At 45.2% G+C, this 15,938-nt stretch overlaps 1 protein-coding gene across 1 annotated transcript in view; it reads left to right on the forward strand.

The window, feature by feature from the left end:
- Positions 1–15,938, forward strand: part of IGF2R (insulin like growth factor 2 receptor) — a 133,628-nt gene that overhangs the window by 52,186 nt on the left and 65,504 nt on the right. Inside the window, exons 5-10 of the mRNA XM_050789196.1 lie at positions 2,286–2,418; positions 4,785–4,914; positions 7,131–7,236; positions 10,114–10,276; positions 10,503–10,668; positions 11,982–12,085. Coding sequence (XP_050645153.1) covers positions 2,286–2,418; positions 4,785–4,914; positions 7,131–7,236; positions 10,114–10,276; positions 10,503–10,668; positions 11,982–12,085 — 802 coding nt within the window. The remainder of the gene's footprint in view (positions 1–2,285; positions 2,419–4,784; positions 4,915–7,130; positions 7,237–10,113; positions 10,277–10,502; positions 10,669–11,981; positions 12,086–15,938) is intronic.

Consider the following 15,938-nt stretch of genomic DNA (forward strand, 5'->3'; position numbering starts at 1 on the left):
ATGAGAAATGAGAAATTCCCTAATGGGTACAATGTACAGTATTCCAGTGCTGGTTACACTAAAAGCACAGACCTCACCACTGTGCATTATCCATGTAATACAACTGCACTTGTTCCTCCTGAGTCTGTATAAAACAAACAAAGAAAGAGGCACCCTCTTAAAGCACAGGGTCTTGCCAACTCTAACAATGGGGTTTCTTGATGTTTTTTAAAATAAAAAGACCATTTGTTCATAGGTATGAGAGACTGGTCATAAATTAGAACCAAGTAAGGATGGATTGAAATACCCAGAGGAGGAACTCATCTTCACAGTTTATGGAACAAATATGGAACAAATATTTACTGAGCTCCCGCTATGTTCGAGGCATCATTGTTAGCCTGCAGTGACAAACCCTTGACCTCAAGGAGCCTCTATTCTAGTGGGAGGAAAATGATAAAACTCAACAGATGACAGTACCTAGTATCATACATCACAGCGCTGTGAACAAAAGTGAGGCTGAGTGTGGGAGACAGAGAGAGGCGGAGAGTGCTGTTTTAGGTAAAGGTGTCAGAAGAGGCCTCACTAAGGGTGGTGTTTCATCAGAGATGTGAATGAAGTGAGGGAAGGAGCCATGTGTGTATTGGGGGAAGCACATCTCAGGCAGAGAGGAATTGTAGTTTCAGGAGGGCAGAGTTGCATCAAGAGGTGAGTGTGGCTGTGTGGAGTGAGGAGAGTGGTAGGTGAGGGCGGTGTCATGAGGGAGTTTGAGTCTCCTTCTCAGTGTAGTGGGAAGCTGCTTTGAACAGGAGGGGTGTGGCCTGATTTAATTCTGAAGTGCTAATCCTGTGCTTGTGGAGACTTGGGCTGAGGTCGTAGGGCATTGAAGCTGGAATTGGGGGGCCAGTTGAGATACTATTGCAGGCAAGAGATTGCAGTGGCTTGGACAGAGTGGCAATGGTGGAGGTGATAAGGGAGTGGATCCAGGATTTAATCTGAAGGGACAACTAGCAGGACTTGCCGATGGTTGGATGTGAGAGAACTTGGTGGTGGGACGGGGTCCTCAAGGTTTTGGCCAAGCAGCTGGTTGAATGATGGTGCCATTTGTTGAGATGAGCAACAGTGGGGGCAACAGTAGGTTTTGGGGGAGAAATCAAAGGCTCATTTTAAATACGTGAAATTTCGGATGGTTTTGTGTATGCAAGTGATGATGATAAACAACAGCAATAAATAACACTGATGCCAACCTGCCAGGAGCTGTACCCCAAGCTTCACATACCTTAGCTCACTCAGGCCTTACAGCAGCCCTGTGAAGGAATAACTGTCATTATTCCAGCATGGCACGTGGGGAAACTGAGGCATGGAGGTTAACTTCATTCATGGTTATGCAAAGTGTTCATGCCAGAGTTTGAACCCCAAGCATTCTGCTTCGAGTCTGTGCTTATAAACATAGCTTCTGCTATTGTTGGCTGTGGAAGCCTGCAGTTCTGCGGAAAGGTGAAGGCTAGAGACATGAAATTGGGAGTCATTGGCAGACATTTGTAACCATGCACGAGGTCACCAAGGGACTGGGCGTAGACAGGAAAGAGGGCTGCTCAGTAAGCTGTGGCACACCTCTGCATTGAGAGTCAGTTAGAGGGAAGGTGAGAGGTGTTTCCAGGAGGCTGAAAAAGCAGGAAGTGGTACAGAAGAAAACCAGGAGCCTGTGGATGCAAGCCACAGGGAGAAGGGGTTTCAGGAGGTGGGGAATGATCGGGAGCATCCAATGCCATGAGAGACCATGTAACGGGAAGGCAGGACACCAGTGCTGGGTGTGTCAGCAGAGATGTGGGTGACCTGGCAAGCGGGGTTTTGATGGAGTGGGAGACAGCAAGCTGATGTGACTGTGTTCAAGAGAGAATGGAAGATAAGAAGAGGAGGAGATGTGTAGGGACAGTTGAAGGAATTTTGCTCTAAGTTGCAGAGACATGAGATGATAGCTGAGGGAATGTAGGTACCAGGAAGGACATTTGTGAGGTGGTAGATCTCATGGCATGCTGAGAAAAACGATCTAGTGGAGGGAAAACCTGGCGATGCAAGTGAGAGATGATTGCAGAACAGTCCTCATGTAGCAAAGAAGAGATACTGAAAAGAACGCAGAGGAGCCAAGATGCTTATTGACCTTTGCCCGAGTTCCTTTGTTATTAGGGGACACCATAGCGTGATAGTCCCTAAAGAACGAAGAGCAGTGTTGTGTGACGTTGGCCATAAGCTTTCCTGATTGAGCCAGATGTGTATTGAAGACTCGCTTTTCTCTTCCTCCCTTCCAGGTGCCGTGCTATGTGTTTGATGAAGAGTTGAGGAAGCATGATCTCAATCCTCTGATCAAGCTTAGTGGTGCCTACTTGGTGGATGACTCCGATCCGGACACTTCTCTATTCATCAATGTTTGTAGAGACATAGGTATGAATCTTTGTGGAGCTGAGGGGGTGGTGGTGAGGGATTTCTTCTGTGGCTTCGATATCTTTGTGCTTCTACCTTTATTTCTGTTTGCACATCCATGTTTCTGAGTAGGCCCTCTAAGAAAGCTTTTGTCCCAAAAAATGTTGTCTTTGCACAACCCACCTCTTCTCCCCTAGTAGATTCCATGCCTCCTCCCCAACCCCTGCAGATTCCATCCTAACTGTTGGTCCATTCCATGTGGGTGTTCTCTCGGCCAGACGCCTTGGGTTTCAGGATTCTACAGTAGTGAGGGTCGGTCTTGTTCTCTGTGTGCCTGAATCCCTTGGCTCTGAGTTATGGGCCGGGTGAAAAAGAAAAAAGGATGATCAAGGACTTGGGTACTTGGCCGGGATGCGTATTTTGACCCAAACTGACTTGTTCCTAACTTTCTCTGTACTTGCCAGAACTGGTGTGAGAAGCTTTAGCTTTAGAATCTTTGATAAATTAACTAAAGGCCATAAATAAATGGTCTTTATTTAAAAAGGGCCATGAAGAGTTTTACTAAGACTTTGACTAGCCTTCAGCTGGTTTTACTAAGCCAGGTTTCTAAAACCCAGCTTGATGTTTCTCTCAAGGGCTATGAATTGTTAGTCTTGTAGGCCAGGTCTTGTCTTTCTACAGTGCTAGCCATGAGTAAATTCTGCTGGTGACTAATGAAAAGGTCATTTTTAGTGTTTTTCTTTGTTTTTTATTTCTCAAATAGTACATAATGCTTTACCCTTAGAAAAGTTTAGAGAAAATTTTTAAAAACTCAATACATGGTATTGCGGGATAATAGATGAGTATTAATTTATAATTATTCTTTAAATTGTACATATACATTATGACTATCTTGTTTGTGTATTGTTTCTAAACAGTTAAAAACTAAATATACCCCATTCAGGGCTCACCAAAAGTATCCAGTGATAACTAGATTTTTTTGTGTGTTAGAGTATTACATCTTTCTTTTGTTCTCCAAGGATAACCTTTATTGGTTTTTTGGAAAAAGACTAATACAGTCTTTGTCTTAAATGGGTCTGTAACTCAAATTTGGTTATAAAGTTGATGAGTTGTAGATTATTGAATTCTGAAATAATATGCTGTTTTGATTTGAAAAGCATTTAGGTTTCTGGTCTTTTAACATGTTACAGTTCATCTGAATTTGCTGGGTATTTTCTTACAAAAGTTTTTTCTTTCCAATTTACTGGCAATTTGAGTTGAGCTTGAATGACTTTGATTCATAGTAGAGGTTCCCTGGTTTTTACTCAGACATTCTCCATTCCCAGGAAATTGCTCCAAGTCTCAAACCAAGATCAAATGTGACCTTCAAACCCTTGTGGATAGTGTTGGACTTGCTACCACGTGCTTACCTCCTTGCATCCTCAGGGCGCTTGCCGTATATTCTGCCTTTGGTACACCAAGTGGATTGTCTTACATTGAGTCCCCATGAGGGCAAGGAGCCTGTGGCACAGCAGATACTATAAGTGGAACAAAGCAGTCCATTTGTGACATTTCATAATTCCACATAATTTCATAATTGTTTGGAAGGCTTGAGAGTTAAAGGTTTGCTTACCTTTTCGCTAGCTGGTGCCTCCTTATTGCAGAAGGTAGGCGCTGATCTAGGTACTGGATTATAGCATTGAACACACCACAGTTCCTGTTTTCCTGGAGCTTTAGTTAGATGGGAGAAAAGATACATAGTCAACAAATAAATCCCAAAGTATACTGTGTAAGGTATTGGGTCATGATCATAGAAACGAATGGTAAAGAGCAACCCAGCTGTAATCATAGCTATTGCTACTGGCAATCTATTAAGCCTGCATGATGTTCTGGACATATTCTGGGTATGTTCTCATCTTTAATCCTCCCCGAAACCTGTGCATTAGCACACTGGCAATTGGATAGTTTCATAGTTAGACCAACGTTATAGAGATAGTAAGTGGTTAATTTAGGATTTGAACCCAGAGCTGTGGGTTCTTTCCACTAATCTCCTAATTGTTCCAGTCATCTGTGGAGTGCCTGCATTTTCTAGTCTCTGTAGCTTGAAAGGAGATAATGCTAACGTTGTTGTACCTCAAGCAGAGGATGGGTACATTTGTTAATTACAAATAACATCATAGCCCGTTTCCTGGGCACCTCTTATATACCAGTGCAGAGCCAGTACTTTACGTTCCTTCGTCCTGAGCTTTGTTTGCAGAGGGTTAATGGCTTGCCCAAGGTTTCAGAATAGTTACTTAGGGAAACTTTTAGGAATTCAGTAATTTGTTTAAAGGGACCCTGGATCTAAGGGTATGTGTGGTTATCACTCCTGACACATAATCTGATTTAATGTAATACGTGATTTTCAGACACACTTCGAGACCCAGGTTCACAGCTGCGGGCCTGTCCCCCTGGCACTGCCGCCTGCCTGGTAAGAGGAGACCAGGCGTTCAATGTTGGCCAGCCCCAGGAAGGACTGAAGCTGGTGCGCAAGGACAGGTCAGCCGAGGCCTCCGATGTTGTTGGTGTTTTTAATTTCCAGCAAGAACTTGGCTTTCAGGGAGCTGCAGGAACATCGTTTTTCAGCAGGGCTTGGGATAGTCCCTGCAGAGTTACTATCGTAAGATTGTTAGTCATTGCTGTGAGTCAGATAGTCTGGTATGCTTGTCTGCTTTCTAATCATTTGTCTCTTACAGCAGTAAAAATATATCTCATGATCCAATCCATAGTACATACCTTTATTTGCCTCATGAAATAATGCCTATCTTAAGGTGCCATCTGATATTTTTCATTCTGTGGCACCTGTGAAATTGATTTTGTGTCCATTGTTTTCTCGTCTTGGGAGGGCAAGAGACAGGAGGGACAGTTTGCTGGTGACCTTCACTGGGACGTGACAGGCACCCTGGTTCCTGGCGGGGAATGGCGTTCCTTATAACAGGCTGTGCTGTGTACACATGCTCTGGTACTGCCTTTGTACCTTACCTTGGCAGACATATGCATTTCTCCAGTGTGTTGCTCATGACCATATCCTGAACTTAGATCAAGGATTCACATTTTCTCCCCGTTTAGGGGCCTTTAGTAGACACTTTGTTGTGCTTGCTGTAGTCTGGAGCTTGTGGCATGTCTGGGTAGGGAGCATGTGCAATTATAGATGGCACTCTGTCCAAAGAAAAGACTTGAGCATAACCTAAGGGGAGAAATGTTTGGAATTTTCTATATGTGTGTCTGTATTAGTTTACTCAGGCTGCCATAAGAAAATATGACAGGCTGAGTAACTTAAACCACAGAAATGTATATCCTGCACAGTCTAGAGGCTGCACGTCTGAAGAAGGTGTCACCAGGGCTGGTTTGTTCTGAGGCCTCTCTCCTTGGCTCGTTAGATGGCCATTTTCTTTCTGTGTTTTCACATGGCCTTCCCTCTGCGGGGGTGTGTGTCCGAATGTCCTCTTCTAATAAGGACACCAGTGATTTTGGGATTAAGGCTCACCCATATGACCTCCTTTTCCCTTGTTCACCTTTTTAAAGGCCCTGTCTCCAAATACAGTCACTTGCTGAGCTGTGGCTTAGGCCTTCAACATAAAAATTTTGACAGGAAACAGTTCAGTCCCTAACAGAGTCTTCAAGGTGACACATCGGTAATTCTTAATATGAATGAGTGTGAGTGACGATGTAGTAACATGTGGGACACTGAGCAAAACTATGAACTTCTCTGGTGGGAAAAAGCAGATCATCTCTGATCAGCTATTCTCTAGGAGGCAGCCAGGGGCACTGGGCCCATTCCACACTGAATGAGTGAACTCTGGTGGTGGGGCCGTGTTGGATGGTGGTTTGGGTAGTGGAAGAGAACCCCACCCAGTTCAGTCCCTGCTGGGCAGGTGCTCTGGGGTTAAGACAAAACAAAACTTTGGCTGGCACTTAGAATTTATTGTGTAAAGAGGAAATGATTGACTAGCCTTGTGGGCAAAAATGCAATTGGCCTACTTGTCTGCTTTTTTTTTTTTTTTAATTTTGTTATCTCATTTACAACATTTTTTTATTTGTTTGCTTTAGTCAAATGGTGTTTCTTCCTTTTTTTAAAAAAGTACTTTTTTTTGTTCCTTTTTTCTTTCCTTATTCTAGGACATGAAGCAGATCAAACAGGTTTTTTTTTCTTTTTTTTGTTTTTGTTTTTGAGATGGGGTCTCGCTCTGTCATGCAGGCTGGAGTGCAGCGGTGTGATCTCGGTTCACTGCAGCCTCCGCCTCCCTGTTCAAGTGATTCTCCTGCCTCAGGCTCCTCAGTAGCTGGGACCAGAGGTGTGCTACCATGCCCAGCTAATTGTAGTTTTGGTAGAGATGGGGTTTCGCTCTGTTGGCTAGGGTGGTCTCGAATTCCTGACCTCAGGTGGTCCACCATCTTGGCCTTCCAAAATGCTGGGATTACAGGCGTGAGCCACCGCGCCCAGCCAGGTTTTCTTAATATATCAAATTTATGTGTTGGTCACTTTATTTATTTGATTTTTAACAAAATAACACTCACTGGGGTTTACTTAGAACTTTTTTTTTCCCAAATGGAAATGAAATGAAGTCATTTTATACCATAGCTTCTTTTATATTTTGATATTTCTTCTGCTACCCTCTCCCCACAAGTGAATGTGCTGAATGCTCAGGGTGGCATGTGAATTTGGATGCACTTTATACTTTCGTAATATTCTTTTCTCAATGTGGCTCTCCCAGGCTTGTCCTGAGTTACGTGAGGGAAGAGGCAGGAGAGCTAGACTTTTGTGACGGTCACAGCCCCGCAGTGACTATTACGTTTGTTTGCCCGTCGGAACGGAGAGAGGTAAGTGACTTGTCTCCTGGTAACTGTAATGTGGTGCAGGTTAGCCTGGGTTGCCCACGCGAACGCGTGTCTGGGCTTGGGGCAGGGTGGGTCTGGGTGCAGGAAGCTGGGAGCCATGACAGAGGCACTGGTGGGCTCTCAGGAGGAGACGAGCTTCCTGGGATAGCTTCTGTCACATGAAGCTCACTCGGGGAGAGCTGTTTGCATTTTGCCTTTTGCTTTTTTACAGCAACCCGGAGGGGCCTCCACATATAATGGGATGGTTTTTTGTTCTAGTCTCTGTGAGACGATTTTAAGTAGTTTATGGGCAGATATTTTTGTTTTTGTAGTTGGATTGTTTTAGTGAGTAGTGGAAAAATGCAGTATAATTTCAAGCCTGTGATTTCTGATGAGAAGCGTTTCCCTCCCTCTCTTTTCCCAGTCGGCCCCTAAACCCCCACCCATGCCTTCCCCCCTCCTTCTCATCACAGGCCAGTTTATTGCTGTGCACTCTGCTGTGGATGAAATCTCCAGTGCAGTTGTAAACTCTTTGAGTGTAACTGCTGAGACTTACTTGTCCTTGAGTCCTCAGTGCCTGTTTAAGTGTTTTAACCGGGGGCAGGTGCTGATGGAAAGGAGGCATCCCCCAGGGAGGAAGGGATAGGGCAGGGCTTTCCTTTAGTTTCTTTCTGCCTTCTTAGTAATAGGGTGAAGTAGGGAGGGGCTGAATTCTTTTGCAGAGAACCGCACTCCCCTTCCCCCAAGCAAATGTGGAATTTGCTCTGACGTCAGGCTGGCAGCTGGCCTGGTGTGTGTGGGATATGGAGACAGTGCTGGGCTCAGCTTTCCACTTTCTGTCCCCAGACTTCCACGTCCATGTACTGTCAACTGAATGAAGGCCTGAGTGTCTGATGTTTGTTCTGAGTATGAATGGGGAGGAATATTTATTCACACTTTTCATTTGTACCTACACATGTGAGTTGAAATCTCTTAAGCCCAGTTAGATGTTCTCAGGCGGTGGTGGTTTTAGTGTTTTCCCTTTTTATTTGCTCTACATTTGGTAAGAATCATTATACTCTATGAGAATCAAGAGAATTGGGAGTTTTCCTCCTTTTTCCTCGAAGGGGTATGAGGCATTTCTTGGTGTTAGAAGAAGAGGCTGATTTGGTATTACTGGGGCAAGAGGTTCCTTTTTTTTTTTTTTTTAAAGACAGGGTCTCGCTCTGTCACCCAGGCTGGAGTGCAGTGCCACGATCTCAGCTCACTACAATCTCTGCCTCCTCAGTTTAAGCAGTCCTCCCACTTCAGCCTCCTGAGTAGCTGGGACTACAGGTGTGCACCACCACGCCTGGCTAATTTTTGTATTTTTAATAGAGACGGGGCTTTGCCATGTTGCCCAGGCTGGTCTTGAACTCCCGGGCTCAAGTGATCCACCCACCTCGGCCTCCCAAAGTGCTGGGATTACAGGTGTGAGCCACTGCGCACGGCCAGGTTTCTTTTCAAGCTTGACTATTCACTGGGCAGACCTTGTGTGACATGTGCTTGGACACTGTAATACTTGGGAGGTTTGTTTAAGCATTTACGGTTTGCTCATTGAATCATTTTAGGAACTGGTATTTAGTAAACACTCACTTTGTCATATAGATCTTTTAAAAAATGCTTGATTTATTTACTGGATTTACATACTGTAAAATTCACTGGTTTTTTTTTTTTTCCAGTACAAGTCAGTGGTTATTAGTATTTTTTTAGAAGTGTGCAACCATCATCACAGTCTAAATTTTACATTTCCATCACCCCAAAAAAGAAACCTCCTTCCCATTAGCAGTCTCTTCCCATTCACACCCCAAGCCCTGGTAACTGTGCACCTTCTTCCTGTCTCTGTGGATTGGCCTTTTTTGGATGTTTTATGTCAGGAGAATCCTGCACTGTGTGGCTTTCTGTGCCTGGCTTCTCTTATGGAGCCCTGGGGTCTGCATCACCGTGTGTCAGACTGCACTGAGCCACGTGGGCAGAAGCATTGATTTTGAGTCAGACAGAAGAGGGTTGGACCTGCAACTCTGCAACTTACTAATTGTGTGCGACCTGTTTGTAAACCTGTCACCTAGTGCCTGGCGTGTTGCAGGTGCTCAGTGCGTATTTATGGAACGAATGGTGCTGGGAAGCAGCACTGCTGTGCCCGGTGCTAAGCCCAATAAGATGTGTCTCCCAAGGATGGTTAAAAAGATGGCAGTGACATTCCTGGTGAGCAGGGACCCCATCAGCCCCCTTCATGGCTCTCATCAAAGATGAATGGTGGAGCTCCCACTCTGTAGAAGCAATACAGTGGCAGAATCGGGTTTGTGTCTGGGTGGTGCCCTGGCTTCACCCGGGAGCAGGTGTGGGTACAGATGTGGTGCCCAGGATCCCACAGGGGTTGTGGACCGTGCCCTTGGATGTGCACGCGTGTGATGACGTTCACTCAGTGTCGGGCTTGCACCACTCCAGCAGCACCTTGTGGAAAGCGGTGAATGGACCATGCACCCTGCACGGCCTGTTAGCGCTTGCCGACGTCCTAGTGATTGCCACATGCCACTGAGTCCAGGTGCTCACTGGCCAAAGCTTGAGTGTCTCTCTGAAGGTGACTAGACTAGAAAGGGAATAGAGTGTACAAAGTTAATGGAGGTGTTACAAATCAAATGGAAAAAAAAAATAACAGTTTAGAAAAAAAAGTAACTTTACTGAGTTGTTATAAGTCAAATAATCTTAATATGTTAGAGGCAATTCATGATTCAAAAAACAGAAACAGCAAAATGTAGAAACCTAACAACCTGTCTTTGAGCTTTTCATAAGTGTGGAAAATCTGCACTTAAGCCACATGAAACATTTTTTATTTTGCCTTTTTCACATTGTTCCCAATAGGGCACCATTCCCAAACTCACTGCTAAATCCAACTGCCGCTATGAAGTTGAGTGGATTACTGAGTATGCCTGCCACAGAGATTACCTGGAAAGCAAAACTTGTTCTCTGAGCGGTGAGCAGCAGGACGTCTCCATAGACCTCACACCACTTGCCCAGAGCGGAGGTAAGCAGGCGCCTTCTGCTTCCTGGCGCTGCTTAGGAAGAAGGGGACTGAGAGAGGGTACGAGACAATAGGGGGCCAAGTCAGTCCATGCCTGCTCCTGCGTTGGAGAGAGCTGTAGTTTGGGCTGGTGTTTCAGAAATACGATTCAGGTTTGACTAAGTAATCCTGTAACCTTCTAATACCCGTTCATGTAAAACAAGCCTCTTGTTAATTTCCCTCTTTTTAGGTTCGCCCTATATTTCAGATGGAAAAGAGTATTTGTTTTATTTGAATGTCTGTGGAGAAACTGAAACACAGTTCTGTAATAAAAAGCAAGCTGCGGTTTGCCAAGTGAAAAGGAACAATACGTCTCAAGTCAAAGCAGCAGGAAGATACCAGAATCAGACCCTCCGGTACATCAACAACCTCTGTGTGCTTTTCCTTTTTCTTTGTATTTCTTGAGACAGGGTTACACTCTGGCGCCCAGGCTAGAGTACAGTGGCGCGATCTCGGTGCATTGCAGCCTTGACTTCCCTGCCTCAAGTAATTCACCCACCTCAGCCTCCCGAATAGCTGGGACTACAGGCATGCACCACCATGCCTGGCTAATTTCTGTAGTTTGTGTAGAGATGAAGTTTTGCCATGTTGCCCACGCTGATCTTGAATTCCTTGCCTCAGTGATCCTCCCACATTGGCCTCCCAAAGTGCATGGATTAGAGGCATGTGCCGTGGGACCCGGCCTGCATAATTTTCAAGGGCATTGTGTGTATTCTTGTGAAACATAACTCCCTCTCCTTTTCTTCCTCTTTCCATTTTCCATAAGGTACAGGGAAGTCAGTTACGCCAGCATTCCTTCCTATTAGACTTTGGCAAGTTGCCGTTTGTCACTAAACAATCAAATGTTTTTCCTGGCTTTAGAGTAAGAATGCTTCTGTTAGAACTGTTCACTTTATAAACTTGCTGTTTGTACGGAACCTACTGTAGGAAAATTATTTAATGAGTTGACAGTTGATAGGGCTTTTTTATTTTAAAATTTGTTTTTAAGGAGTTTTGATTTTTCTCTGGCAGTTTGAGAATCTCAAGCACCATCGACATTATAGAAAATTTTAAACAACTAAAACAGTGCATTCAGCCATTTCTTTTGACCCTTAACTTGGTAGTTAACCTTCAGAAAAGCAGGATGAAAATGCAGTTTTCTGAAAACGTGTTAGGGGCAATTACGATTCAAAAATTAGGAATAGAAAACTGCAAAAAACCCCAGAACTGGTCTTTGAGCTTTTTAAAAGCATGGAATATCTGCCGAGAAGCCGCATTTTAAACATTTTATTTTTGCTTCTTTCAAATTGTTCAGGATCAGTATTGTCCAAGGCCCCTCAGGCACGGCTGTGTTCATGGCGGCTGTTAGGAAGCCTGTCTAATTCTTGGGCGTTATTTATTTTGTACAAAATCTAAAAGTGAGAACAAGAGAAGTCTTCATGCTCACAGCAAAACCTTCAGCACTTTCTTCCAGCCAGTTACTACTTTGAAGCGAGAGGATGTCAAGCCCATACATTTGGAACTCATTTCCTGTAGATATTTTTCCCTAGCTGGCTAGAGAGCTTGCTGTTTTAGATCAGTAGTGATTTGTTGATGCTATGCAAAAGGCTTAGTGTAGACATTTAAAAAGAGTCAGGTTTCTTTCTTGGTTCTCCCAAACACATTTGTCTTTATATTCACAAAAATCTAGATATTCCGATGGAGACCTCACCTTGATATATTTTGGAGGCGATGAATGCAGCTCAGGGTTTCAGCGGATGAGCGTCATAAACTTTGAGTGCAATAAAACCGCAGGTAAGTGTGCGCTGGAGTTCAGCCCCTCCTCTTTCCATTCGTGGGCATGTGCTTGTGTGTGTGCACAGGCGTGTTCTTGGAAGTGAACATTGAATGGAGGAGTCAGATGCCGTCCTTTGGACTGGCCAGCTCTAGCCCCCAGACTGGGTTTTTTTCTATTGGAGTAACACTTTCCCCACCCCCACTGCCCCAGTGGACACACACATCCTGTTTGCATTTTCCTCGGTTCTCTCTGTTTGTTTTGGGAGTGGGCCCAGCACTGAGCTTGTTGGGAAAGTTTTCGTCTTGCATTTTGGTGCACACTAAACTACAGCAAGGACAGATTCGGCAGGGGCGAGATGGCTTGCCAGTTTTGTTTGAGTGACCTCTTCCTTTATGTAATGAGTGTCAAGGTAATCCTTTTTGCAAAGTGGTGAGCCTGTGGTAGAGTTTGGATCTGGGGATTGCACAATGTCATTGGGTACGTTGAAGCCGAAGGCGTGCATTTCTCCGAGTGATGAGAAGCACCCTTGAGTCACCAAGACACTGGCATTTCAAAAAGCGGTGCCACTGTCCATATCTTGACGATTGTAGACACCGTTGTAGCTGCCTCTGGGTTGGCAGCTGCGCCCAGGAGGTGAAGGTAGAAGTCATTCCTTAAAGAGAGTGGCTTAGTGTACTTACTAAAAACCACACCATCAGAAACTTGTGCCATCTGTTGACCCCCAGGCTGTGACTCCAGGCACCCTGCAGGGCACCCTACCACTGCTCAGAGCAGTTCTAGAGCCCATTCTGGGTTTCTGTAGTTTGCCCCAAGTGCTGCCACACCCAGAGGGTCTTTCTGGCCCTTGCTTCCGTGTGTTCTTCTATGGCAGAGCTTTGTGTGGCTTGGTGATAGGGTGGGTTGCTACAGGATTCACTGTGGGATGAGGGAGAGGCAGCTGGACATGATGGGAACCTTGCTCTCGAGGCCTCCGGAGATGAGGTGTGCGTTGGGAGAGCACTTAGGCACCCCTGCCCTGGTAGCTCCGCAGCGCTGCGAGTGTCCTAGCAAGCAGGCCAAAATCCAGCCCGGGGTCTTCCGCTGGGAAGGCTTTCCAAAATGCCCCAGTAACTGCTGTTGTGGCACCTGCCCCTGGGGTGCCCTCGTTCACAGGTCTGCCATTGCTGTCGTTGTTCTCTGCGTGGCCGCTTTTGTTACTTTCCCAATACACACATTTTTTTAGTGCCTATTTGCTTAGGCCCTATGAGGCTGGAGGGTGTTGTAAGGATAGATGGCTCTCTAGGTGTTCACAGACTAGGAGCAGAGAGAGATAAGGAGCATGAGGATGGAGGTTCAGGGCAGTGCTGCCGGAGTACAGCTAGTGCTTAGTGTCGTCACTCCGCTCCTTTACCAGGAGGGAGGCACGAAGGTCAACTGGCTGGAGTCTGGGCTGGGTGCAGGGGCCAGGCAGTTAAGAGAGAAGGAAGTGCTGCTTGAGCCACGCTACGTTTAGGAACGTGCCAGTCCCGTGTTGGGGTGGCTGTAGGGCCTGGACCTCCAGACATTCAAAGGCATGGACCAGGGTAGCTGCAAGCGGGTTAGAGGCCGTGTATGGGGAATGTGGCTGAAGATGACCTGGAACGGTGAGTGTGCAGTATTGTAAGAAACTTGTATGTCCTGCAGAGGAGCTGGATTATATCTGGAAATCTATGAAGTCCCAAGGATTTTCAGCAGGGGTGTGACAGACATCTGACTCGTGAATGAGAAAATGCACCTCCCATCTGGTCTAAGCACTCCCTGCACCCCTCAGCTTCTCCATCATTCTCTCATTGCCCTCACCTCTTAGCCTACCTACGCTACTAGCCTACTTAGCCATGTCTGCACCCTGAATCACATCTCTCCTACTCGGTGTCCCCAGTCCCTAGGGATACAGCCTGTATCTTCCGCATGTGCCCAGCCCCTCTGATGCCCAACCTTGGTTCTGGCTCCCAGGTCACCCCAACTGGCTCTCCTAGACTTCCTGCTAGCTTGGGCTGCTCTGCTGTGGTCTGAGTCTCCCTCCAACTTTGTGATGACCTCCTTTGGCCCTGTTCTGTTCAGGGCTTTTTATTAATGACTTGGCCGAGATCTTTGAGAGTGTGCTGATCTCATTTGGGGATGCTGGGAAGACGGAATCATTATCCAGAAAGATTGAAAAGGATGAGCAGCATATGAGAAGGGCATTATGTCGTCTCAGACTTACAGGGAAGAGGTATGGGCATTGAGGAGCTGCCAGCCAAGCAAACAAAAAACACAGGAGAGAAAAACCAAAGAACAGAAAGAAAGAAAAATAGAAAAAAATTAAAAAGACCCGCAGTGGAGTGGGGAGATCTTGCCTTGTGGTTATGAGCATGGATGAGGCCACACCCTCTGGATTTGGTTCCCAGCCGCCCTAGTTTTTAGTTACGAAACCATGGGGCCCAGAGAGCTAAAGCCCAGATGAGGTGAGGCTTGACAAAACGCTCCGTTTTTCCTTTCCGTTATAAAAATTTTCAAACACAGAAAGAACATTGAAACAAAAATTTACATGCCTGCCACTCTTAAGAGCCCTTGATGTTTTGGCAGTTTTTTCTTGTAAGCCATGCGTCATTGATGGCCCATATCACCCCACCCTGATGCCAAGAAAGAACATTCCTTTATATAAATTCAGTACCATTGTTGTACTTAACAAAATTAACGGTGACATCCTGATATTAAAAACCCATGTTTTCCTAAGCTGTGATCTTTATGATTGTAACAAGGAGCCTGGACAGAGAGATGTTAGGTGTTTTGTGGGAGGGTTTTGAGCTGGTTCTCAGGCAGGAGTTGTATTAAAAAATACTTTCAATTGCTTCCAGCTCTGTAATTCAGCACTCCAAACTTTGAGAGCAAACTATGTACTGCAAAATTAGTTCATTGTTACTTTGCTCGAATTTAAACTTAGAGTTTTTGAAGAAAATCCCTTGGTGGACTCTGTGTATTAGATAGATGTAGTAATGTATTTTTGAAGGTGAACGGGTGATAATTGGCTGTGTAATAGAAGTGTAGTTTAAGTTGGATCTCTAGGAATTATGCATGTGAATCTAAGGTTCATGCGTTTTTCAGGATGTAAGTGTACCTTTTGGTCATAATGTTTTTTACCATTTGTTTAAATCTAGTTGTAAAGTGATGCTTTGTTATTGGTGTTTCCTTTAAATAAGGATGTTAGATAATTTTTTGGAAGAGCAGAATTCATTAGGATAGGCTAAAAAAAAACCACTCACAAATTTAAGTAGCTCAGCCCATTAAAGGTTTCTTGTCTTAGTTCAGTGCTAGTCCTTGGGGATAGGGTTGGGGTAGGGGGTGCAGGCTCTGCTCCATGTGGTCATTTGGGGACCTGCACTCTTTCCATCCTGTGTTTCTGCCATCTGTAGGTGTGACTTCCAAGGACTCTGTAGGATGGTAACATCAATTTCCTTTGTTTTGTTTTTTTCCAGGCCAGAAATAAGTCACTTGGCCCAGCCTGAATAGCAGGGGAGGCTGGGAAATGGAGTTTAGCTATGTGTCTAGAGGAAAAATTAAACAAGTTGGGTAAGAGGTAGCATTGTTTTTGCCACAGAGAAATGGGTGCTGCTGCCTGCTCCTTAGGCAGAGAGCTCCTTGGTTCCATTTGAAAACCTTCCTTCCGCTTTTGCTGGAGTCGAGAGACTGAGGACACAAAGTGGTGTGCTGGAGAGTAAACTCGAGCCTGTGGAGCCAGACTGGCAACTTGGGGATTGTGTGAGTGAGGGAGAGATTGTGCAGAGCTAATCCTAACATTGCTGATGAGCGGACAGAAACCATAGGCCTCATGAATAGTGATTTCTGAAGTCAAAGCCCAGTATGCTTAAAAAT

Source organism: Macaca thibetana, chromosome 4 (assembly GCF_024542745.1).
Source record: "Macaca thibetana thibetana isolate TM-01 chromosome 4, ASM2454274v1, whole genome shotgun sequence".
Taxonomy (NCBI): Eukaryota; Metazoa; Chordata; class Mammalia; order Primates; family Cercopithecidae; genus Macaca; species Macaca thibetana.